This window comes from Pteronotus mesoamericanus, unplaced genomic scaffold, assembly GCF_021234165.1.
Source record: "Pteronotus mesoamericanus isolate MK-2021 breed Mesoamerican mustached bat unplaced genomic scaffold, CSHL_Meso_final contig_50, whole genome shotgun sequence".
NCBI classification, from domain to species: domain Eukaryota; kingdom Metazoa; phylum Chordata; class Mammalia; order Chiroptera; family Mormoopidae; genus Pteronotus; species Pteronotus mesoamericanus.
The window spans coordinates 37,979,703-38,007,242 of NW_026555186.1; the positions used below are offsets into that span (position 1 = coordinate 37,979,703).

General features: G+C 36.0%; 1 protein-coding gene across 12 annotated transcripts in view; it reads right to left on the bottom strand.

The window, feature by feature from the left end:
• The window catches only part of MEF2C (myocyte enhancer factor 2C), a 161,207-nt gene that overhangs the window by 52,970 nt on the left and 80,697 nt on the right, over positions 1–27,540 (bottom strand). For all 12 annotated transcript variants that reach the window (XM_054578582.1, XM_054578590.1, XM_054578588.1 and 9 more), the window contains one exon: positions 17,380–17,583. In XM_054578582.1, coding sequence (XP_054434557.1) covers positions 17,380–17,583 — 204 coding nt within the window. The remainder of the gene's footprint in view (positions 1–17,379; positions 17,584–27,540) is intronic.

Consider the following 27,540-nt stretch of genomic DNA (forward strand, 5'->3'; position numbering starts at 1 on the left):
CCCAAAGTTCCAAGGAAAAGGGAAAGCTGCTGGAGAGCTTCGAGAACCACAAACCTTGGGTTTTTGCATCAAAATCCGCACTGTTAGTAAAAGCTTGGGGAAGGCCTGGCACAGGTCTGACTCAGCAGAGAAATGCCACCCACAGTCACCGGCTGGGCTTCCGCAGTGGCTGAGCTGCCCTGTTTTCTCTGGAGGTTTCCCCAGCCAGGCCAGTACACCAGTCTCTCAGATGGGAAACAGGATTATTTGAAAATTGGAACTAAACAAAGTTGTATAACATTGAAGAGAAGTTTACAATTATGATACTTGGCTTTTTACACAGGTCTAAAGTCAACTTTCTTTTGAATAAATAACATTAACCACAGATTAACCACCTAATAGTTTTCAAATGCCTCAAACAGCCATCATCATCATTCTGAATAGAACCCCACTCTTTTTAAAGACCACGGTTAAATGATGAGGGGAAACAGTACCATTAAGAGAGGAAGCAAAACATGATTCCAAGTCTCTTTCCATGAGGTAATGCACACTACTAATGGTCAGAGGAATCCAGTCTGTACAGAGATGAAAGATGGGGCTGAAGCAGGTGGCTGGGAGAAGTTAGAAACCTCCCTGATCCCCCACTTTATTGAATTATGTTATTGCTGAAGCCAAAGGGGCAGATAGGAATCGATGAGAGTTTTGTTGACTTCTGACACAGGCATTTGTGCACAGTGAAAGTTACATATTTGAGTTATCTGCTGGAAACTGCCAATATCACATTAACTGCACGTGTATGTGCACGTATGTATGTACGCCTGTCTGCACATGTGCGCAGGCATAGAATGAAGTTAAGACTTTTGAAAGGATCTTCATAATTGTTTCTGGGAAGATGCATAGGTACTTTTTAAATCTCTTTTTCCTCCAGAAGGAAATATTTTAATTTCATAATTTAGACCCCCAGAAAAGTTAGGTTGTTTTATTGCAGTATGTCTGCAAACTGAATGATGGTTTCTAATGGAAAACAGATTTCTTCCCCTAATCATAACAAAACATTTGTTATCATATAATTTATTACGTTTTTCTGTAATACAAATAAAATCTTATTTTAGGAACTCAATCGTTGAAAGCTCTAAAGTGTTTCTCTATTCTAATGTTGATCAGCAAGTGCTTTGATCTTAGCAGTCAGATATCAGGTGCAGAGTTCAGAACTATAAATTTGTTGCACCCCTCTCTGTAAAAGTAGGGCTCTGATGGCTGTCTTTTCTCAAATCACAGTTCATCTTTACTAAAGTTTCAGAGTGCAAAAGAGGTGTGGTTCAGCTCAGAGTGTCAAACAAATATCAGTGGTTTAGAAAAGATATCCTTTCCCCAGTAGCAATATACATTGCAGGTACGTGACTGGAATATTTAAAACACCTGTTCACTTGGAACTAGGCCAAATGTGTAATATTTTAGAGTGTGCTAGAGTGTGCCTGGCTCACTTCCAAGAGCATGTATCCTTACTGCATGAAACCAAGGAGGGAGCCACGACAAAGATACACACTAGAAACAATGGAAGATAGATGTATTTCATTGCTAACAATAAGGTCATACTATAAACACTGTTGGACTGTTGGCTGGCTAGTATTTTCATGAAATCAGTAATAACAATAATAATAATAATTGTTATTATTATTACCTGCATTAGAAAAGAAATTGGCAGTGTAGGGACACTCTTATCTTAGCTTGGCTAATTACTGTCATTGCCTTAAAATCTCAACCAACCCCACACCCCAACCTTTCCCTAATAACCCTTCCACAAATTGTCTAACTGTGCTCTTCCCTGGATACACAGTAGTTCTAAGGGAACTCCAGGGAGTAAATTATATCCTAACTCTATCTACCAGAGGTCACTAACAGACCTTGGGCAAATCCCATCTATCTACTAGGGTTTCACCTTTTATTTCAGTTCTATTTGACTTCACTTAATAGTTACGTTGTGACTCCTTTCCTTAGTTTTAAATATGTACAGTGAAGATCTTATCTCTGAAGAATTTTGTAACTTTATTATACAACAAATAGTTCCTCATGTATTTTACATTACAATTTACAAAATGTGACATCTTGTTTGAATGTAATCACAAAATATACTGAGGATTTCAATGTCTAAAGTGTGTGTGCATGTATGAAGGAGTAAAAGATTAAATTTTTGGCCAAAATTTACACCTGCAGGAAGGAGTCGCAAAAAAGAAAATAACATGTTTATGAGCACTATGTGCCCAAAATGGTTAGTGGCTATATGCATACAGAAATTAATTCTTACAAAAAGACCCAAAGTGAGATTTATTATCCCTATTTGACCGCTGAGGAAGCTGAAATTTGGTAGTTTAAAAGCCTGTCAAAAAGCACAGAATTTAGGAAAGTGGTAGAAACCAGGTTTGTCTAAAACTTGTGAGGCTCCTATTATATCTAAACTCTAAAACTCCCATGTTACATTGTCTTACCATGAAAAGGCTGTGATTTTAGATTGTGGACATGAAAGTGTACAGGTAGAGTTTTTATAACAGGCAGTACTGTGTCCAAAATCCTGACCTGTGTATGTAGTCATTGAAAATGCACATGCTTCATTAGACACTTCTAAATTTATAGATTTTGATTTCTTCTTCAATATAATCTAGAGAGGGTTATATAGGTTAAATACTCCTTTAATTTGCTCCTTTAACACATCATATATGGCAAGTAGTCCTCAGTCAGAGAAATGCATGTGTCTATTATCAGTGCAAAGTGAAATTATATGCATAGTTCAAAAGCAACTTGTTTTATAGTATAATCACATGTTTATAGGGTGACATAAATGGCTTAAGTATGTAAGTATAATGAAAGGTTTTAGACTCTTTTAGTATACACACACACATATATGTCACTTATACAAATTAAAATCTTTTGGCACGTCCCTTTTTACCAATAAATTGCTCTGTCTAGAGAGAGTTGAATCTTCCTCAAGAACTGGTTGTCACTATGCTTGCCTACTGCTTGAGACCATATGTCCTGTATCGCATCTAATCCCACACCAAACATTTAGAGCACTTGATCCACCTGTATCTTCTTCCCCATTCACCTTGCTATCTTTCTGACAGCTCCTTCTGTATTTGAACATTCTATTAAAATCAAGCTAATGTTTTTCATGCCCTTTCCCCTTCCTTCTTGGAATACACCACCTGCATGTGTAAATTTTGGCCAATTCAGCTTGGTAATTACTAATACACCACACAGGCACAATTACACCCTGTGTGCTGTATGAAGGAATCACCTGTGGTCTGCATCCATTAGAAAGAGCAGTAGGGGGCCACCATGCAAGACGACAAAATGCTTTAAAGACGGAAGGAGACCAGAAGAGTGGATCTTTGCATTATTGGCCTTTTGAAAGGTTTGTTCATATCCTCTTCAGTTTATATCCATCTTTCAAACTTGACTTATTTGAGCCTAAAAGTGACTGACTACCTATCATGGCTACCTTTTCTGACTTTTAAATATTTTAGTTTCCAGCAGTTACTACTTTATTACAAGGCATCATCATCACCGTCATCACCATGAACTTGACTATGCGACAGACTCTGTTTCCAGCATTTTACAAATATTCAGTCATTTAATTCTCATAACACCTATGCACTATGTACTATTATTAACTCCCATTTACAAACGAGGGAGACTCAGAGAACCTCAGTAACCTGCTTCGGGACATAAAATTTAGTAAGTAGGGGATATGGGATAAGAACTCAGGCAGTCTAGCTGCAGAACTGATGTTCTCAAATGCTACATTATGCTGCCTCCCCTAAATATCTCAGAGTGTCTGTTATGTTGTATTGTCCAGTTGATTCACTTGTATATTTTCTACTTCAACTAAACTGTAAGTTTCGTGAGGTCACAGTCCTTATTTAACAAACTGATACCTCTCCTAGCATCATGACATGGTTCTGCAAATCCTCGGATTCTGATAATTATGGTTTGAATACAAATACCTACAGATAAAAGTCAAAGTAAATTTCTAAAGTGTATAAAGTGAAAGGCCACTTTTAAATTTGAAGGTAAAAATTAAAATCTAGCATACTTTCATTAATTCACAAAATAAGTCTAATGTCTCTGGTTATTTTTAATGAATGGCCACATTAACTTCTTTGCTATCACATAGGATGGGTCAAAAGTAGGTTTCCAGTTGTGAGTACACAAAACACAGTTTATTCTTGTATTATTATTTATTATTGTATTATTTTCCATACAAAAATTGTAAGCCTACTTTTGTCCCATCCTGTATTTCATACTTAATTCTCATTATAAGCTTTTGATGCATTAAAAAAAAAACATACTTTCTCTGGTTTAAACCAACCTGCTTGTGTTATTTTGGCTTCAATTACAGATAAATAATACTGTAGACATTTAAAATCCCCAATGATTAGGAGGTAGTCAAATCAATATCAGCTACATAATACATAAAGGATTGATGCAAATTTTATAGCAAAGAAATTAATTATTAATTTATATCTGTTTACTGTAACAAAAATTTGTTGTCAGCTTTTTCTGAAGTTTAACAATGCTTGAGCCAAGATCAATAATTTATATATGAAAATATCCCAATTTAAGATAAAAATGCTACTAAAACAAATATATTATTTAATGTTTATAAATGTTATATAACCTGTTTATATAGTAATTTGTGCACTATGCTCTCTATATGGTAGTCTATCATAATTATTACAGCTCTCATATCACTATATATCTAGCAAAATTAAAATATTTTGTTTTAAAAATAACAAATATTTTCCATATTATAAGTATTCCTGAAGAGTTAGAAATGAATATATCAAAGGTAATTATTTTCAAATTAAATTTGTCCTGCATAGTACAAATGGCTCCACAATGAAAATTCTGTTCAGAAAGTATGTGTCTAAAAGGCTTTGTCCCTGGAATGTCGCTCTAAGTGGCTCACTATCTAGGTTGCAAATGGCCATGCAGGGTTGTATGTCCTATTTTTCCATGCCTGCAGTAAAGATACAATATGGGAATTCAGCTTGGTAATTACTAATACACCACACAGGCACAATTACACCCTGTGTGCTGTATGAAGGAATCACTTGTGGTCTGCATCCATTACAAAGAGCAGTAGGGGGCCACCATGCAAGACGACAAAATGCTTTATAAGACGGAAGGAGACCAGAAGAGTCGATGTACACAGATACAAGGCCCTTGATTCTTCCAGCAATGATTTAAGTCTCTTTCCATCAATTATCATCCTTTGTCTCAAGAGTCTTATCACCAGCAGCATTACAGGAACTGAACATAACAATGCTCAAACCCGTATAACCCCATGAACTGTGCTGACATTTCCACACCCTGTTGCTATGTTTGACCTGGTTATTCAGATTACTTAAGCAAAACAAAATGGGGGTGGGGGGGAGCATTACAATCGCAAAACTGGCCAAAGTATTTTTTTAACAGCTTACTCAGAATTCAATTTCTTTCGACTTAAAGCCATCCTACCCTCAAAATGTAATTTTTCAAAGTAGTTTTGACTTCATTTAAAAAATTAAAAGTGAAAACCTGGTTGCATGAAAATTATAATTGTAAGAAAGAGACTAAGTATTGGTATATCAAGGGAATTTATACTTAACAAGGGAATTTTATATCTAAGGGAGCTAAATAAACTAAAGTCAGTCAGCTGCTCTCTTAGCTGCAATGAGTCACAAGAAAAAATTTCTTTCTGCGAAACTCTTTAAAGTTTTGAGTTTAATTGCAAGCAGTAAGCAGTTTTTATTGTAACAGTTTCCTCTTAATTATTACATGATGTACATTATTTTACAAAACTTTCATTTAAGATACTCTTTTAAAATATATCGTACAATTATGAATTTTTAAGACCTTAGGAAAGTTAGTTAGTTATGGCAGTTTGTCAGCTTCTGTGAAACAAAGCCTTGTCTTTTAGAAAATGTTTACAACATATGAGAAAAAAAATGTATCCTGGGGCAAAAATGTTTATTGGCACCTAGAAGTCTGAAGAGAGAGTCAGGCCTGTGGTTTTTTGAAGGCACTTTATCATCGCCGCATTCTCAAAGGTTTCTCTGAATGAATAGAACTGGATTACTCAGCCTTCTATTCCACGCCTATTCCTCTCCATTTTCCTTGGCACGACTGAGAGGCAGGCTATTTTTAGTTAGGCAGTTTTCTATTTTTAGACAACTACCAGTTAGAAGACATTTGTTAGGAAAAAATTTAAACACACACACACACACACACACACACGCACGCACACACGCACGCACACACACAAAGGGAGGAGAGAAAGAAGCTCCTCTTCGCATATTGTAAAGCAGCCTTCAACCTGTAACTCCAGGCATTTCAGCTGCTTTCAATCTTGGAAAAATAAAGAAAAATTCAGAGTTCAGGGTTTTAAAAATAAACCTACCCTCTGGCAAACAGACCAAAATGCAACAAGCTGTTACTATGTGAAACAGTGACTACAAAAACAAAGAACATTCTCCAATGATTAAACTGCAAGAAAAGTTGTAGAACGATTAGCTTATAAGAATGTTACACAGGCATGTAACAATTTTCCAGCCTCTTAGCCAGAAGTATCATGTTTTAAAATTTAGAGGAAGGGGGGGGCGGGTAAAAATCTCATCTGTAAAGTTAAACCAAGAATGTGGGATGTAACTTTAAGGTTTCCATTCTTAGCAAGAGAGAACCTTTTATCAAACTTAAAGGCAGTTATACTCACTGCATTTTTCTAACATTCGAATTCTATAGATTTCTCCAAAAATTATACTCATATGTTTACAGAAAGAACCATATATTTAAAAATTTAATGCCAATGGGAAATCAAAATAAAGGCTGCTGCATATATATACACATAAATGTTTATACATACACACACATATATATGCATTTATACGTCTATATATCATTACCCTTATTAGTTTCACTTTTACTTTAAATAGAACAAATGACTTGCAGATTGGTTTAGCATATCAACTAATTCTACTTATCATTCAAACTTATGCTTTCATCTATAATCCACCATGAACCGTTTTTGGGCCTCACAGCTGTAATTACTTTCTTTCACCTCAGTTATCCCTCTGTCTGTTTTATTGTGGTTCAGACTGTTGGGTCGGACAGTCACAGATGCATCACCAGTAACTAGCACAATGTCGGGTACATTGTCATTGTGTTCATCAATTTCTGCTGAAAGAAAGAACAAATCCTGGGTATGTTTTGTCCACCCTGGCCCATTGGCCCTGGCGGGCAGCGGATGAGGCTCAGTCACTGGGGCATTCCCCACGCACTCAGCACAGCATGCCTTGCTCACAGAGAACATCTCCATAAATGCTTATGGAACAGAAATACGCTGGCCTTAAAATCGTCTTAATTTATATAAAAAAGATCTCCTTAATTTATATAAAATGCAAGTTGTTTATATAAGAATGGCTTATTTCTTAAACGAGGTACTTTTTAATACAAAATGTTTTATCATTGTTCCCAAATGAAGGAATTGCTGCTCCTCTCTTTTTTTGGTTAAACAACTTTGATTGCCTGAACTTTCTCCCTTAATGTTGAAAGTAAAAGCACCTTACACAACTGAACAGTTTACAATGGCTTCTGACATCTTTTATAGCCTGTAGTCATTAAGACAGCCCTGTGAGAAAGACAGGGTCAGGGGGGACAAATCTACCTCAGAAGAGGAACCTGATGCCCACAAAGGTTAAATAACTTGCCCCAGGTTACAGAACTACTGTGTGGTGTTGCTATAACTAGAACTTAATTTCTCTCCAAATTTGTGAGGCTTTTAAGGGTTGTATTTTCTCAATGTAAAACAAGGTGAACTCTCATCATTATCCTTCAATAGCATCCTTTAGGAAATTCACTCTGCGGCTTTCTTTTCCCCACATGAAATTCATTCAGAACCCCACATTTCAGGAGAACCCAGCTTTGAAGCCTAGATAAAGATAAAATTCCTCTCATGCCTAATTAGGGTCAGTCACTCACACACACAAAATTGTGCATGCCTTCTCTTTTCCTTCCTGTTGGAAAAGTTCAGAATTGACCCAGTTGTTTCTCCTTCTGTATGACTCTTCTTCCCTGTCCCTGCCTCCGTTTTCTCTTCTTCCTCAGGGTGATTCCACCTTCAGTGCTCTCTCCATCCGCTCATCTCGCTCCATAAAATCACATTTATTTTAGCAAGTATTCTGTTCCTGGGAGTAAACACTGACGGAGTGGCTCAGCTTTCCTGAACGCGTTTCTCTGGCCTGGCGCAGACTCTGACACACAGTGGGCATGCAATAAATGCCTGCGATAGGAATGAAGGATGACAAGGCTGTGTGCATCCGCTGTGGTTTATATGCCCTTTTAGGTTGTATCCATCAGCCATCACGCTAGTTACCTCAGTGAACAAGAGCACTGGATTTGCCACTTTCACCCCTTATGTAAAATGATTCCCAATAAAGTTTCTGGGGTCAAGAACATTTCTATACATCTCCTGACCAATCGAGCACTTGAAATGTGGCTGGTGAGACCAAGGAATTGAACTTTTAATTTTATTTAATTTCAATTTAAACAGCCACTTGTAGCTAGCTGGTGGCTACCTTATTGATTAGTACAGATCTGTATTATTTCATCTGAAATGTGGTTATATTATCTAAAGAGGATGGCTATGACAGAGAAGATTGGGTTTGCAATTTCCAGGCCATAGGCATTAAATATAGCACTTATTTACAATGTGCACAGTAACCTTGAAAGGAGTTTGGCTTCTGGAACTAAAAAGGCACTGAGACTGGAGTTGGCTTTAGATTAGTACCTCATTCTGACCTTGGTTTTTCTCTTAGAAATGGTTTTCTCTAGGTCATAGTAATGGTATTTGTTTATGATTAAAGAGTAATTTGCATGTTTTGAAAAATAAAGTATCTAATTCAGAAATTCTGAAATAAGATTACTGTTAATTCATGTATCAGTTTTTTTTTTGTAATGATGTTTTCTTAGATGTCAGATAAAAGCCTGAATACCGATTGTACAGCTTACTGTTTACACTATTTCTTATCCTAAAACAGTAGCTCTAAATAGTTACTGAGTTTATTTACTAAAACACAAAGATAAGAGATTTAATTGATATGAAGAGGTTTTCAGATTCTAATTAACCTCCTGGCTAGTCATTAACTCTCTGACCTTTAGAAATAATTGACAAGGATTTTTTTTTTTTTTTTGCCTTACTCAGAACTTCCATCAAGTGGCTAAATTTCAGGGTAATGAAGAATACACTAAATGCCATCGAGACATGACCAAGTAATACATCAAATGGTTATCAGTAAAATGAGTTATATTTCCAATAATATAATTTATCCACCCAATCTGTTGTATACATATGCAGCATTTGCCTAATTACAGTCCTTTTAAAGATGGAGTCTGAAGTCTTTTTGCAGAATGTCTGATAAAATATTCTAACCATGAGAATAAGGAGGAAAGCACAACCACTCTCTGCTCCCCTGGTACCCACCCCTAGCCAATCACGTAACACCTGCCCTCTGAGTCTGGTCTCAGGATCTTGCTCAACAGGTGCTCCATGCAGCCTCTACCAGCTGATGGGCATTCACCAGGGAGGGGAAAAGGAGATGCAGTGCTCATGACAAAGTGACTCACCTTGTGGAGTAATGGCTTTTTATAGTGCACTTCCAAAAACCTAATCCACTTGCCTTCAAGAATTAGTTTCATCAAATGCAATTTTTAAAAACTTCTGTCTTATGGTATTATTCTAATCTTCAGTAAAGCAACAAAAAAAATGTTCAAACATGTTCTTCTGAACTCCATGCTGGAGAAAAAACATGTTTGGAAAGGGAAGTCTAGAGTCTCACTACTCAAGTTTGTTCACAGACTAGTAGCTTCAGCACGGTCTGGGAGCTTGTCAGAAATACATACCCTTGTGCTCTGCTCCAGATCCGCTGACTCAGAATCGCCCCGGCAGCCAGAGCCCCCAGTGCCTCAGACTGAGCCAGAGGCATCTCCTTTGAGAGCCACTGACCACTCCTGTCCGATGCTGGCCAAAGTACCCACAAGTTGCTTCTCTCTTCCCCAGGAATCAATCAATGTATATTGGTTCAAAAGTCTTTCACTTTCCACCAGCACTACAAGCAATATTTCTATGTAGTGTCCTGTGCATATTTTTTTTCTTACACAGCAAGAACCTTTATTCATCTCTGGTTCACTTGAAATATTCTCACTTTTATTAATATTAGAACATATCTGACTTCAACTAAGAAAATGTAGTAAATTTTAATAATGATCATCAGTGAGTTGTTTTAGATATATACTAAGTATGTATTCACATACTTTTATTGTATATATGTGTGCCATGTAAAACATTATTATTATTATTATTATTATTATTGAGTGTCTACAATGTTCCATACGTTGAGCTGGCAGCCGGAGTTAACAGAGATAAATAAAACATCATCATGTCTTCCAGGAAAGAGAAATAGATTTATAACAATAATGTTTAAAAATGCAGTGAGGTAATTGAAATAATAAATATCCTTTGGTTAAAAGACTCATCATCTTTTATTCTGAGTCTAGACAGGACTTTGGAATATTCCTAAAATTTTTCTTTGGAATGTTTAGCATAAACATATTCAGTAACTCCTGAGGAAGTAAGGATAGTCTACTCTTTGATATCTTATTTGATACTTTTTAAAGCCAAACGATGGCCAGAATACAACCTTTGGTTCAAACACGTGGTCCAACACCAAGTTCCACATGCCATGATATCTGGAAATATCATTGAAAAATTGATGATTATGATATAGACTAAATATTTTTCCCCTTTTGCTTTCAGATATTGATGAAAAAATATGAGGACTTTGGTTTGCTCTAGTTTAAGAGAGTTCATGTAAAATAATAATGATGATAAAATGGTGATGATTTATAATTATAAGGAAGTTACATTGTTAACAAAAAGGCTTTATTCTAAAACATATTGTCTTTTCTGCTCCTACTACTATTAAGTAATTTTCTGTTGTCTCTGTGTTGATACTAATGCCTATAAGTCATTAGAGTTGTGCAATAACAGAAATAAGAGAAAATTCAGCTTTACTGCCTCATGCCTATAATAAGTAACCTAACATGCATTTTATTCGTTCAACAATGATTTTTTTTTAAGTAAATGAGATGTGAAGCAGCTTTTCATGCTTACAAAACATGTGTGAATTAAGCAAGGACATTATTTTTAAAAAGAAATGGATATTCAAATTTGATATATAAAAATCTGATATATAAAAATAACTCATTGTGATAGTTATGAGAAATATGAATAAATTTTTTGAGCCATTTCTTCTATTAGACTTTTGGTAACAAATATAAATATGATTTATAATTATTAGTAAAAACCTTTTAAAGATAAACAAAAATAACCATTATAATTTAGAAGGAATATGCAAAAAAAATTTTTTTTTAACAAAATCACCTTTCCCCCTTTTTCTGGGAAGCCTCAGCATTGATGGTTTAAATCTGTATGAAGGATACTAATCCTTTTTTCATTTTTCAGTACTAGCTATTGAAAAGCAATTATATACTTTCTTTAACATCAGACAAGGCAGAGTTAGTGAGCTACTCACAATACGAATTATTTTAACTATATTTTATATTAACCTAAGAAGGATTTAAATGGTTCTCAAAAATATTATTTTTCTAAGTTCCTTTATAAAGAAAAACTTTTTTAAAAAATAAATTAATTTACTAATTATAAAGTATTGGCCCATGTCACTTCAAGTGAATTTAAAATAGTAACATGAAAGATCTACCATCTTTCCGTTCCCAAGCTTCATGTTAAAAAAAAAAAGAAAAAAAGCACACATTACCTAGGTTATGTGGTTAGTGCTCCCTGTCAGCCCGGATGACTTTTAAGGGTTTTCTGACCAGGTAGTAAGTTTACTGATTGACTCTGTGGTTATTGGTTTGGGGTAAAATATGCTTTTAGTTTTACGGTGAAGTATTTAATTCTAAATTGGTGTCTCTCAAAGTGATTATTTATGCTCTGGATTCTACACAGTTCTTCATCTTTGAAATGCACTCTTCAAATCATAAATTGAAGAATCAATCTTAGTCTTAATTTGAGACCACAATTACTTTAAATGCCTCCCTTTTCACTTTTCAATCTAGATCAGTGCTGCCCCATAGAACTTTCTGTGATGATCAATGCATGTTCCCTCTCCAATTTGGTAGTCACCAGTCACATGTGGCTATTGAGCACTTGAAATGTGGCTGGTGCAACTGAGAAACTGAATTAGATATTTTATTTAATTTTAATTCATTTACTTCTACCATGAATCAGCGAATTGGATAACTGCTTCAATAGTGCTTTGACGGGGAAAATGCAACGCATTATGACTAATGTAAGAAAAGGATCTAACACAAGTTAGTGAGCAGTTCAAGGATGGTTATCTAAAAGTATAAATGATTTGAAAGGGAGAAAAAGAAAAGCCAAGAAAGGCCTAGTAAGAAATGTTCAAGACAAAACAAATTGCCTTGAGAGAAGCAGAGGGCAATAAACGTGTTTAGGTGGCTTGGGTATAGCAAGGGGGCGGTGAGAGGAGTTCACTGGAGGGAAGCAGCAAAAGGTGAGGCTGGGGAGGAAGAGAAATACAGGGCCAGCTTCTGCATGGCCTCGTGAGCAATCTTAAGGACCAAGAGTCCTTGAGGGGCCGTGTTTAGGTTTATATCTCCAGGCATTCCAGGGCACGCAGCACATGGTAAGAATCCAGCCAATCTGTTCGGTGAATGAGCACATTAAAGAATGAAAATTCAACAGATGACCAAACAAGTAAGTGAATGTGCCTTCTCTTTAAGAAAAGTATCTGTAACATCCATCTCCAAAGCACACATAACAATAATTTTACATATCTTTATTTTTATCAATATAAACTTGAAACCTAATTAATTGGTTTAGATATAATGAAAGCTCAAGTTAGATACATTTTCATATTTTACATCTATTCCCATGCTTTACAATATAGAATTTGTGAAGAAGTTCAATTCCACCATTTGCTGCCTTTGCTTTTCAGCAAAAATTGCACAAATCAATGTTTTTATATTTATCTTTAAGTCTCAATTTTGCACTAATCAATTTTCATCAAACTATGTAGTTCGCTTACTGATAACCTCCAGTGGCATTGTGAAACAATAAAATTTATAAGCTAACTTAAGGCCTTTCCAGTCCCAATTCAGTCCTTAAATATTACTGTGCAAGAAAATATCGTGCTGAAGCAACTGTCCTCAGAAATCTTTAAGTTTAAATAGGATTCGGATGACAGAAAATAAAATTCCATGTAAATATCATCTCTTACTTTCCTCTCCAAACCCCACACTCTCCTTGATTATTCTTGAATTAAAAAGAAAAAGAAAAGCAAGCCAGTAATCCTCTACTGAGACAGTTGTGAACCAAAGGTTTCTTCTACAAGAGTTACATCTGCCTTTTTGATTTCCCAGGGAGTAGCAGAGGACCTCTTAATTTACTCCCCTTCCACACTTAGTCACTTGACTGCTGGCCCAGACTGGATGAGCAGCTCAGCAGAATCACTGAATCACTGAAGAGTGAGAGGGTGCCAGGTGACACTCCCATATGGGTTTTGTGGTTAGAAAACATTTGCTGGATATAGAGTAACGTATGTTGGACTTGTGTGACTCCAAGGATTACCTTGACTGATCTGGCGATCATTGCCCTAGTTGAATAAAAGTTCTGATAAATTGTTTAGCTTATACCTTTCTTTTAGTAGCTTGTACTACGTTAATGAAGTTATTGCTCCTTTGCCCTCTACTTGTTCCTAAGTTGATTTTTATATATGTTTCACATCCTTAACAAGGATGCCTGTCTTTTGCTGGCGCTTGCTAAATTGTTGCTAAGTGAAGGAATGGCCTGGAAGCATGTCCTGTGGAACCTGAGTTCTTAGGTCATCCTCAAGTGCTCAACAATACATCTTCTTTCAGCAGCAGAACCCAACATCAACTGTGAGGGTGGAAAAGCAGATAAGAAAACCAGGAGCGGAGCCAGACAGAAGGCATGAAGGGGCAGCTCCTTAATACTATCAGAGTCCCTTTTGAATTTCAATGGTCTCATACACTAGCATTTTGGGTAAATACACAGCATATTTGTCACAGATTTAAATAAAATAGACTTTCTTCAAAGGAAACGCTTTTAATACAATAACTGTTTCGTATTTTATAAATCAATGGATTAAAAATTTAACCCATTTACTAAATCTGGCATATTTATATATTGTATCTAAACAGATATTCAAGCTGCATTGTAATATGATAATAAAAAAAGAACTCTCTCAGTCGGTCTGTTAAGGCTCTGTAAGTCTTTGTGCCATTGTAACAGCAGTGCTAATTATCAAGCTAAGACATGATAATTACGCACAGCTTTTTTGTTATAAGAAGGAATCTTTTTCAACACCCACGCACTGTACAATTTCCTATGACCCTGATACACTGCTCTCTGGTATGGCCCAGAAATTTATATTTCAGTCTAAATGTCTGGAATCGTATTATTTCTCTTTCCTTGCCAATCTTTTATTTTTGTGAGTAAACTGTTTTCAGAGGGTTAAGGGAGAGGGGTAATGGTCCAAATGGGATATATATAACTAATGACCCTTCCTGAAACATAGTATGCTCCTCATTAAACTTACTCAGTTAAATGTATTCCATTAAATTAAAATAAATAGTATTTAAAATTATACTCAGGAGTAGTAAACTGCCTTAACTCTCAACTTCATGTTAGCTCCATTCTAGAAAGAGATTCAAGTCCCTGATGTATCACAGAGTAATACTCTAGCATTCAACACAATTTATGTCTCAGGGTTGCACAGGTTTTCAAACTCAGTGCGCAGAACTCATGGACACAAATGACAGTGTGGTAACACTGGGGTGGGGTGGGGTGTGTACGGAGGCGGAAGATGGTACAGGGGGATAAATGGTGAGGGCAAAAATTAAATTAAAAACATTATTGAAAAACTTGTTATAAATGCAGATTCCCACTCAGGTCCCCCCTTCTCCACCCAGAATCTCAAGCATACTGATTTCAATGAACTGCGCTTTCAAAAAGGCTCTACGTGGAGGTAATGTAAATTTTATTGAGCTTAGAGTGTCCCACTTCACTTCTTTCTCCATCATCTCTGTTATTGTTACAGTGCAGAAAAGGCAAGTGGGTGAAGAATGTATGATTCATGTAGTGGAGCTGAAAAGACTTACATGTTATTTTCAGCCAAAGGATCAAGCCCTGGAATCTTTACATTTAGCCTAGGAATCCCCTAATGTCTTTTTGAGAGCTTCAGCGCTTTCATATACTAACTGCAAGATAACAGAGCTGTTTCTTAATCTCTTTTAAAAGTATTGCTTTTTAAAGAATTATGTCATGAAGGACTTTCAAACTCAATGACCTTTATTTTTTAGGTGAGAAGTAGCTAACTTGTCACATGGTAAGACTGTGCGAGACAAAGGTTCAAATGCAAGCCTTCTGACTTCCCACCCAGAGCTCTTCTCACGGCCTGGGAAGACGCCTGGTCCGGATACCCATCTGTCCGAGGATATGAAAGTCTTTAGAGTATGTGAAGTGTTAAGTTGTCTTTAAATCATCTAGGATGTTGAGCGAACCCCTCAGCAGATGAATTTTCTAGATTTTAAACTCCTTTAACAAAGCAAATTTTAAAAGTCAACCAATTTTCGACTAGTTTAATATGGTTCTACTTCATTTCACGTTGTGTTAAAGACTGGAACAGTTCAAGTCTAATGAGAAATTCCAAATCACATTATTTTGTTACCCTGAAATGTTGGTTGTAATGATGTTGGTAATGAGATGGACTTTTGAGTGTAGAGGTCTCATGTGTTTGGAACTTATGTTAAATATATATGAGCTCGAGTAGACAGACACACAGACACAAAAGCACCTATGAGATTTCAAAACTGACTAGTGCTGTTCATGTCTCTTTATATATTTTCACATTTATATGTGCATGTGAATAAAATACTGTCTGAAATACACAGTAGGTAAGTTTTATAAATAATCTAAAATTTCTAGATTGAGGCAAGTACAGAAAATCACCAATGAAAAACATTTGATATGCAGTAATGCAAATCTGAAAGTGTTTTAAACAGGTACCACATTGGGTCTAGTCATTGTTCACTTTTGTTCTCTGAAATCATTTACTTGATCTTATTAGGCAAAACAATTTTTAAAAATCGATCAGCAGAATACTTTTTACAAAACTTCCAAATAAAAGCAAAGAAATGAGAAGTAGCCTTAGACAATTACGATAAATAAAGTTGAAGATGGATGTGAGAGGCAGCTTAATTTGATCAGGATTAGTACTGGAGTTTTTTCATAATACGGAACCGGTCTAAGAAATGGCAAGAATGACTTGGACTCAGGCAAACTGACTCTGACTACATACTTTAGAAACATCTATTAATTTTCTCTTAATTCTGGGAAAGCAGTCACAAACTAGGAAACCATGAATAGACAGGTGAGAAAAATCGACAGATAAGGAGAGTCCTCTCTATACCTCCTCTTTTTTGGTTTAGTGTTCATTGCTTGTGGAGGGCACTGTAAGGTAATAATGGTAAAATAGGACACATGCGAGGGCACGTAAAATTGTATGGCAATGTTACTCATGTTAACAAGTCTAAAACATTTTTGAGTTTTAATGTGCTTATTTATAGTTGGCACAATAAAACAGGTGTTTTAAATCTAGCCTTGGTAAAACACTGAGCTAACATATAGAAATGCATTTTAGTCAGATTTCTGATTCCATGTGTATTAACAGTTTTTGTTGCCATATTAAATTATAGAATTTGGAGGAAAATCGTTTCTAGGAGAAGAATTGTCTTTAACTCTTTCAGCAAGAATGTATTAGGAAGAATAAATTTAGAAAGAGGAAATATAAAGTAAAAACTGAAGGGCAAGTTTGGGTGAGCTCTTTTTTAAATCTTTTTTTCATTGACTATGCTGGGAAACTAGTCTCTCCTTAAAATAAGTGACGAGAAGTCATCCAAGATGTGGTGAGCCATCCCCTGGCCACAGTTCCCAATCTGGTGTCCTGCCATGACAGTGGACAATAGGGCCTCATGAAGGATGAGGCCAGGGATTTGATTTCTAGCAAGGGCCAGATTTACATTGCCCCTGTCATCGTGTCATTCTAGCTTGAATTTTGAAGGGAAAAGAAAGGGTGGAGTATTAGTTGGGGGTGATAACCCTGGGTACACCTGTGGGAATAGGAACATATTAGGTAGGAAGAAGGTTGTACTTGTGCATATGTGTGTGAGGGAGGGGGGGTCCAAACAACCTGTGGCTCTGCCGAAAGTTTCGGGGCTCACCAACCACACATGTGCTCTCACCTCCACGATGTCAGAGTTTGTCCGGCTTTCGTGTGGCTCGTTGTACTCCGTGTACTTGAGCAACACCTTGTCCATGTCGGTGCTGGCGTACTGAAACAGCTTGTTGGTGCTGTTGAAGATGATCAGCGCGATCTCACAGTCACACAGCACGCTCAGCTCATATGCCTTCTTCATCAACCCAAATTTCCTCTTTGTAAATGTCACCTGGAAAAAGAGAGCAGCAGGCAGGTTTTGTAAAGAAAATAGAAATCATGCTTTTTTTCTTAAACAGTACTTTTTATTTTTTATTTTTTGTAAAACAAAGTGTGCCCTTGTCAGGGCCATTGGGCACTAACACATTTGGAAAGGAAGCAAATAAATCTAAAACTAATTTCTGCTCAGAATTTGAAAATGTGTGATTTCTAGCTTGTTGCCGAATGTAAAACTGTAAATGCCAGATTTAATGTAGGAAATTTTAATGAAGGTGACCAGAGTACCGTTCATGTTTCTTTGAACAATGTAAGATTTTTTTTTAAAAAAAATTAATTTCAGCATAGCTAACATCTTTCCTTTATAATTAAGTCTGGAATTTTTTTTTTGACCACTTGAAAACTGGACATGACATTATGAACATAGCATTTTATATTTGTGTTCAAAAATTCTTAAAATTGTTTAGTCTCATGCCATTTAATTGAAAACACTCGAAGGGATATGACTGACTATGCTTTCAGACAGTGTTGTATTCTGTTTTCTGAAGTCCAGGAGGGAACTGGGAAGTACTTTAGCCATAATACTGTTAGGGTTTTGGTTTCATTCTTCTGTGTATCTTTCTTCCTCTCCCCAGCCAGAAACTGCACTGTTATCTTTGCCTTTTCCTTCTTTTAATCTAATCTATTACCAAGCCCCATAATTCTTTCCCTCAAAATGTTTCTCAGGTTCACACTTTCTTGTCTATTTCCCAGGCGGCTCTATCATTCATGTTCTTATCAGCTTCCTGTCCTAAATGATCTCTCTGTCTGGAATCATTCCGTCCTCAATTCATCCCAATCTCCAAAACCTCCTCTTCGCTCTGCCTTTCTCCTGATGGGCCCTCTACAACAGTTCCTTTTCTCTGGCTTCGAATACTTTCTTCCTGCCAATGCTACCAAATGCAAACATAGATTTCACGATTCCCAATTTCAGTCCTCTCTTGGTTAAATGCCAGCCTGCCTTCCAAAACCTATGAACATTCTTAATTATGAGCCCTTATGTGATCCAGTGTTTCCTATCAGGTCTTCTGTAGAATACCATTTCCTTAATAGAAAAAGATCAATGGCCCAATACATTTGGGATATGAGGCACACTGGTATATTAAAGTCTGATAACGTTTTTAAAATTTGTTTCACCTGCCTCCCAAACCTAGAGGTGACAGAATGTTTATTTATTTGCTTATTTATTAATTTTGAGAAGCACTTACTACCATTCTTCAGAGCTAAATTTTTGAGGTTTATACTCTGGGAAATGCTAATTAGATTTAGTTATTTTTAAAGGGGACTAGTATCTACATTTTTTTCTCACCTTCATATTTAACCCATCTAACAGTAGCCAGCTTAGTTGTATCTACTATTCGTAATTCTCATATCTAGGTTCCCACTCCCTTTTTTTTCCCTTGGTCTCCAGACACCCAATGGATGTCCTCCAGTCCAAAGTACACCTGAATGTCCTAGGAATCTCAAAGCCCCCCAAAGCTTCGACTCTTTATCTTCACCCTTAAATCTGTTCTCCCTCCTGGACTCCCCATCTCAACATAAACTCACTCATCCAAACTAGAGACCTCAGCGTGAACTCTGAAGATTTCCACGTCCCACACACCTAAAGAAATGTGTTGACAGGAGCTGTGGACTAGCAGGCAGACAACCTGGTCTCCGCCTTCCTCATTCCTCCACACTTTTGTTAATACTTATTGTTTTGCCTATCACTCTTTATTTTTCCTTAATAGACCTTGATGAATTTTGTTATTTGTATATTTTTGTGTGATCATTTGTTTAATGTCTGTCTCTTCTACCATAGTGCATGGTCCACAGAGATGTGCCATTTTTTTCTTGCTCACTGCTGTGCTCCCAGAACAGCAGACAGGAATGGGAACATGGTCAAGATTTCTAGTACAAAATAACTCAGTAGGAAAAAGTATTATGTGAAGTTTTTAGAAATTTCAAGTTGATGTACATTATATAAAATTATTTCATAGCTTTTCCCATAAATTTTTTAGCAACTCATAAATAGAACTTTAAAAAGGTAAATCTATACTTAATAATGATTATACTGTTTTATCATATCTGTATTGAAGGCAACATTGTAGAAAGGAAAGAACATGGGTCCCTGGATTTGAAAGCTGAATCTGCCCCTTACTAGTTACGAGAAAGTCACTTAACTTTGAGTTTGATTTTGAGTTTGATTTTTCATCTGTAAAATGAAAATACCACCTCCTCTTAAAGAGCTGTTGTGAGGATTACATAAAACAACATATGTACAGTATCAAGCATTGTACTTAAAGTGGGAACTCAATAAATCTTAGTTCCCATTCTTTTCTGAGATGGCTTACAGGAAAAGAAGAACTTACAAAATCTATTCATCTTGGTGGCTTGAAGAGTCCACTGATTAAGGCTATTTGAGGCTCTAACTATTCCTGGTGGAAAGATTAAGCTGAACTATGAAATCCCCACGGGTCATTCTTTGGAAAACATAGCATTTAGGTATTTACAGCCCACATAGCTAGTCAATATCTCTTTGAATATGTTATTTACATTTCAACGTGGACAATTTTTCTTTGTAATAACTGCCAATGTCACACCTTCTATTGATATTTATGTCTATTGATTGTCTTACTGAAGTGCTTCTAATAAAATATAGCTAGTATTTTAGTTTCATATTTGATTATCCTATTATTTTAGAAAATATTTTATTATGGCTCATTCAGATGAGTCATTATCAGTATTAAGGAGGAGCTAATAAAGTCTATCATTTTGGAATGGGAAAGGAAGCATGATCATTAATCATTTAGATTTATACAAAATGTCCTTTAATATTTCTTTTAGATGCAATTTAGCTATGCAAATATCCCTGCACATTGGTATTTTGTTTAGTGAAGTAGTCTACAGAGTAGGTTCAATAGAAAAGGCACTGACCCAAAATACTTTCATATACCTAAAACCACTTTTAATCAGACTTTCATGACCACAAACTGTAGGTGGAATGTCTCAATACAGTATGGTTTCTGTTGTACTGAAACCTCAGAATTTAGCACGTTACAACACTCACCATCAAAGTTCATTTCAGCACAGAAATATCATTAAAGACACTATTTGTGTTTACTTGTAGGTAATCCTTACCTTTCGTGTAACCAAACAGGCTGCTGGATAACGCACACTTATTTAATAATACCCATCAAAAAAGTTAGTGCATGTAGCTTCTTTTCATTAAAATTGCAAACTAAAAATGATGATGACTATACTAAAGTATTCGAGAAAATATCTTTGAAATCTACTCTTAATTGCTCTAAATTTAATTCTGTACTATGTTCCTATTCATCATAGCATACTCAAAATGTATTTTACAGTGCTTTTGCTCATTGTTCATAGTTAGATAAAATTGTTTTTAGGCATTACGCTTTATAGAGAGACCTGAGATATTACTCTTCCTTTAAAACATGCCACTCAGTGACAGATTGCAATTCAGAGCTTTTATACTTAAATATAATAATGTAGTATAATCATTATATTTTTCATAATGTAACAATAGTTTGTAATGGGAACAAGTCCATTTCTATTTCAGTAATGTATTTTGAACCTTAGGTGAGATGGAAAACTGTTTTTACAGCAGCAGGCAAAGAGATGCTCTTTTCCAGTATTTACATCAATCAACGTGCACTGAGAGGAGAATAAAGTCATTATTATTTAAGGTAGCATTAGAACTTGAAATTTAGCTTTCAGAATTAAAGAGGCTTGATATGTAAACATGCATGGAAAGCAAAATGACTCTGATAAATACTGACCATGTTATGTTATTTTCCCCTTTTGAAACAGACCCAAATGTAATGATGATGTTGTATTAAGATGTTTCAGGACTGAGTGTTATGGTGACCTCAAGTTTAAATCCTAGCATAAGGCCAGGCACCACACATCTTATACTGACAATTACTCTAGAACTTACTAGGTAGGATTCAGGAATTGAAATTAGAATTTGAAATTGAGAAAAGACTCATTTGTTAAATACAGCTGCATGTAATTCAGTCATAAAGAAATCAGGAAAATCTATTTATGTAAACAGAAAACAATTCAAGCAATTCTTACTGGGCATTTTCTACATGCCAAGCCTTACGCTAAGCAGTACTTATCAAGCCTTCCCGTATCAGACATTTGTGCTGGATGCTGTGTGGCTTCTACTTTGTATCTATCTCTCTAATTCATGTCTCTTTCTCAGAGCTAGAGAAAGAATTAGTCATTTAATTCCTTAATGTTGAAAGGGAATTAATTTAAAACAAAATATATTATTTGTTAATAGTGTTATATTTTCAGTCACCTGTAAATGATCTAAAATTGTACTTTTATCTAGAGTTGGGTGATTTCAGTTTTTGTTTTCTGACCAACTTTTTCTCGACCGAGCAAGAAAGAAAACCGTAGATGTTAACCCAATCAACATGAACATGAAACGAAACCTGCCGTGTTGGTTCTTTCTTATCCTGTACTTGGTGAAACCTAATTATGGTGAGTGTCCCTCCTCCTTTCCATCTGGTCCCTGGCAGGCTCCAGCCACGCTGCAGGGCTTAGTTTAAATGCCAACTTCTTGCATGCAGCTTTCACTGGCACATTAACATAAAACTCATTCCTCCTCATTGTTGTCTGCTAGAACTTTTACAAACCTTTATTTTGAAACTTACTCTAATATCACAGGGTTGGTTGTTTATAAGTCTGTTTTTTTCTGCTGGCTTTTGAGTTCCCGGAAAACCCCACCTTCGGCCTCACACAGACTCTGCCATTGGACACTCAATGAACGTTTGCTGAAGGAGTGGATTATGAGATGGAAATATACTCTGTTTTAAAGTCTGCATATCTCAATATAATTTTCTGCTGAAAGTAAATTTTTTTAACTGGCCTTTTTGACAATTAATCTCTAAAAAATAAGAGATTTTGTGTGTGTATATATACACATTACTAAAAAGTTTGCCATGTTAGAAACAGGAATCTTGAGAGAAAGGAATGATACTACCTTGGAATATATAACAGACAAACCAGAGAATGTACATATGCTCTAGATTTCAAAAAAAAAAATATATTAAAAAGTTCAGAGAAAAGCCTTTATTCTTTGCCCCGATGACTCATCTTGAAGGATGAAAAACTGTGAAGATAAAATTTTAATTTTACAATCACAGGATGCAGAGATAAAGGGGGGAGGATCTAAGAGTTCAAGATGACTTCATTTGTTAAGCAAAAATTTATGGACCTTTCTAATGTGTTCAGATTTTCAAAGAATATTTGGCAAGTATTTGATTAATTCTCCTCACCATATTATAGATTTGAAACTGGCTGATTTAGATAATTTAAATATGAATTAATTGGTCAGTGATTTAGATAATTTAAATATGAGTTAATTGGTCAGTGTTAAGTTTCAGGGGATGTCTCTAGAAAGGGCCACACAGTTTAGTACCTTTCCTGCCTCAGGGAACATTTTCATAATTGGTTAAAGAGGAAGATGTAGATGGCGTGCTTATCAGATATGCATATAACATAAATCTGGATGATAACCCAATAGATGGTAGAGGCTCTATCCATAGCTCCATCTACAGACTAGAAATAAGATGAAACAAACCTAATTTCAGTCTTCATTTGCATTAAAAAAAAAACAATTACACAGACTCAGTTAGAGGAAAACTAAGGTGATAGCTACTGTTGGGGAAATGATCTAAAGTTATAGTGTTTCAATGTGGGTATTAATTACCCTAATGATTTTTTTGTTAGTCAGCACTAACTAAATTTCAGTACTCTATTCAATGCTGAGAATTAAATTTTAAAAAGACACTGACAAAATTAGAGAGGCTATAGGATGACAAAGAGGCTGATGTAGGATCTGAGAACAATTTTGTATGAGAAATTATTAAGGTTATCTGGAATGTTTAACCTAGAAAGTAGAGTTAAAAGTGAAATGCCAATTCTGAACACCTGTGGCCATGTGACGAGGCAGATGAGGTATTCTGATTTTTTCTGTGGAGCAGAGTTAGAAAGTATTGTCAAAAATCATAAAGAGGTTCAAATAGGAGAAAATCTCCTCGTGATGAGAACTGTTCATGAGTGGATCAAGTCTCATGAAGTAAGAAGCAGTTCATTCCTGAACATGTTCAAGTAAAGCTGCATATCAAGGAAGATGCAGAAGGTGTTCCTGAACTAAGCAGGAAGCCGGAGTAGGAACTTTAAAATATTTATTCCAGATTTCAGATCTTCAGATTCTATGCCTAGGTAGCATAGACTTTTGGGCCACGGGGAAGATTAGAGTGATGGTAGTACAGTTCAAAACAAGAAACTATTTTTGCAATTTCATTCTCTAAAATATCTTATGTTTTGGTTACCCAACCTCATCAATATATTATCGTAATCATCTCTAATTTCCATATTCCAAAAAATAAATGAGGTCACTTTCTTTTTGTGTTTAGAAGAGATAGAAAAGACTGTAAAAAATTTGAGTAGACAGTGTTAAATTATGTTTAGGGCTGAAAATGCAGAGAAAAAATTGCTCAGATTGATACAGTAGGAAATTCACATTACTAAATTATTTTTAAAGAAGCAGTATATATGTATACTAGGGCAGCTGAGTATAGAAGCAAAAACATCGAAATTGAAAATGAAGTCTGAGCTCTGATATTTATGAGCTGTGTGTCCTTGGGTAAACTGCTTAACTTACCTGAACCCCTGTTTTCTTACCTGTAAAATTTCTTATCAGAATTGTTATGAGACTTAAACTAAGGGACATAATATAAATGTAAGTGACTTGTTGACAGTGAAACACTGTAACAGGTAGGTAGCATTTTTTTTGTCTCATGAGTCAGGCTCTGTCACTTCTTGTTACAGACTCCTCTCCTAGGGCTGCCAACTTGGGTGACCATTGTTATGTCTAGATCAGAGTTTCTCTCTCAAGTGGACCTTGAGCTTTCTTTGAAAGCCCAGAACATCTCCTGTCTGATCTCGTAATCCAAAGTCCCAGAACAATACTTGGCTAAATATTTGTTGAATGACTGAATGGAGAGATGGATGGATCAAGGATTATGCATTTTTTTTGCAGTCCAAAAACAGTGGCAAAAATACATTTCAGTGCATGCTCAAACTATGTTAACAGAAAGTCTGCTCCTGAGAGAGGAAAATTTCACATAGTTATTTTTCTTTTTTTGTCATATTCACTTACAGTAAAAACATACATTTGGTAAAACTGAATAGGAGAAAAATTGGACTGCATCAAATTTTGTGTTGTGGGTATGTTGGTGAAATTAGAGCATATCACATTGTAATTATTTTTAGATAAGAATGTTGATTGTATTTGGTGATTTTTTTCTAAGAAGTTCAAAGACTTTATTATAAGTTATCTCACTACATTCGACAGTATCTCTTTGAAGTTATTATTTTTCATCCCCAGTCCTCAGATGATGCTGTAAAGAAAGACATGAATTGCCTCATCCAAGGTCACAGAACTAGTCCCTGGATGAACCAGAAACAGAACCTTCTTCACACTTCCCTTAGCCAGTATTCCTTCCTTCTTTTAGATAACTGCACGTCAGGGGCTTCAGTTCAGCACCGCATGGACCCAGCCAGCCGTTCATTGAACAGTGTACAGATCCATTGAGAACCGTCAGTTTTTCTGGAGTACAAGCAGGGTAGCGCATAACACATTCATTAATGTAAGGAAAGTTTTGTAGGTTCAATTAAAAAAATAATGCTGATAATACTGAAATTTAGAAGAAGCTGGTTTCTTAGTTCTGACAATAAACCAAATCTCCTTTTGTGTGGACTCCACAGCCAACTCTGCCTCAGACCTCCAGCCATTCCCACTGAAGCCAATGAGAACCACATGCATGCACCAGTGGGCACACACTAGTTCTCTATTTATGGATGTTTATTTAAATTTCATAAAATGAGAAACACTTTGGTTGGTAGCATATGCAGTTCTGTTTACAGCCACAATAAAAAAGGTGGATCTCTGATTTACACACAGGCAATGTAAATAACAAATTCTAAAAACAAAGGACGACTCTTGTATCATTTCCTACAGGGCAGAGAAATTAGTTTGACTACTGAAGAATGGAAAGGATATTTAATAATGAGTCTCCACAGCACATGCATGTCTCCTCTGTTCACCCTGCTAATCCTGACTCCATTTATAAAGTGACCTCAGGAGAACTTCGCTGCCATATTAACTATGGAAGCCCTCGCAACTTATAGGAAAGTGTTCTGAATAAATGACAGTAGAAGGCCTTTGGAAACATCAGCTACCCCCATCTGTGATAACTGAGGCCTAACTATGACTTCAAGAGCATTAATTGCTAAGGAAAGCAACAATAATTTTATACTTCTATCCATCAGAATACTTTCAGCCTGATCTTTGCTCAAAAATATTTATTTATTTATCTATTTATCTATTTATTTATTTATTTTTCTTCATCCTTGCCTGAGGATATTTTTTCATTAGAGAGAGAAGAAAAGAAGGAGGGAAGGGAAGAGGGAGAGAGGGAGAGACAGGCAGGGAGAGAGAAAGAGAGAAACATCAATCGGTTGCCTTCTTATTTGCACCTTGACCAGTGATCCAGCCTGCAACCTGGATATGTGCCCTGACCAAGAATCAAACCCATGACCCTTTGGTTTGCAGGATGACACTTCGGCTAACTGAGTCACACTAGCCAGGGCCTTAATTCAACTTAATTCAACTGCTCGATGAGTCTGCTCAGTGAGTAGAGAACCTTTTACTCATTTCTTTAACTCATTAAGTAATATTAGTTTCTTTGCTTTAGAATCTTTTTGAGATAGTTGTAGAAAAAGACTTGACTTTGGGTGGTGAGCACACAAGCAGTATGCAAATGAGGTTATAGAGTTGTACACTTGAAACCGGTATGGTTTTATTAACCAATGTCACCCCAATAAATTCAATAAAAATATTTAATTACTGGCTAAGTGGCTGGCACAGAGGATGGTACAATGTGGACAAACTCAGGCATTGATGACTCTTGAGTAGAAGAACAATTCAGAACAACTGGATACAGAGGAAAGAAGTTTTATGAATGTCTTAAAGCAATTATTTACCTTAAAATTTCCTATTTATGTAAAAGAATGTTATGATAGAAATCTAAGTGTAGATAAATCTAAAATAGTTATTTCAATTAAAAAAGGCAAATTTGAAGGGACAAGAAAAAAATCTGTTTGGGACTATTAATTACTCAGCTTATCCTATTTTCAAAGTTTCGAGGTATTCTATCTTTTTTGGTCTAAATAAAGTAATGATTAATATAACCTTCATCCTAAGAAAATACTTTAGATCCACTCCTCCTCACTCCCAGTCTTGATAATCTGTTTCCTCCCAGTTAAGGAAACAGAGCAACTAATGAGTGACAAGATGGACAGTTCATAGACACAATGCACTCTCTAATCCACAGCCACTAGGTCTTCCTATGTGTTTAAAGGGTTAGGGATGGAGTCAGGAGTCTGCAAGGACAATCTCTAATTGAAAAAGGGAAATGCCCTCTTAAATGCTCTTTTTCTTCCTCTGGTTTGTTCCTGACAGTAAGTAATGGTACAACTGTTCTAAAGTATTCCTCTTCAATTTTATTTTGTTTAATTCAGCCTGTCATTAGAAAGGCTTTCGAGCTTTAGGCTTGATGATTACTCTCGGTGGGAGGAAGTAATGCCACTGCAGGCTTGTGTTCTAGACAAGCGCTCCTTTATACAATGACGGGGCCTGCCTTCATAAAAGAAAGGCTCTTTAAAGAGCAGTGAGGGACTCTTTTAAGCAGACTGCTACCATGTGCTTGTAACCCTCCAGCATAACTTGCAAGGATGAGACAGCAGTGTATTGGGGTTGCAAAGAGGACTATTGTCCTCATTAGCCTCAAGCAAACTGAGCTGGGTTTCATTGCAATGCAGGGATTTCCAAAGGAGTTTCAAGCAGAAGTTC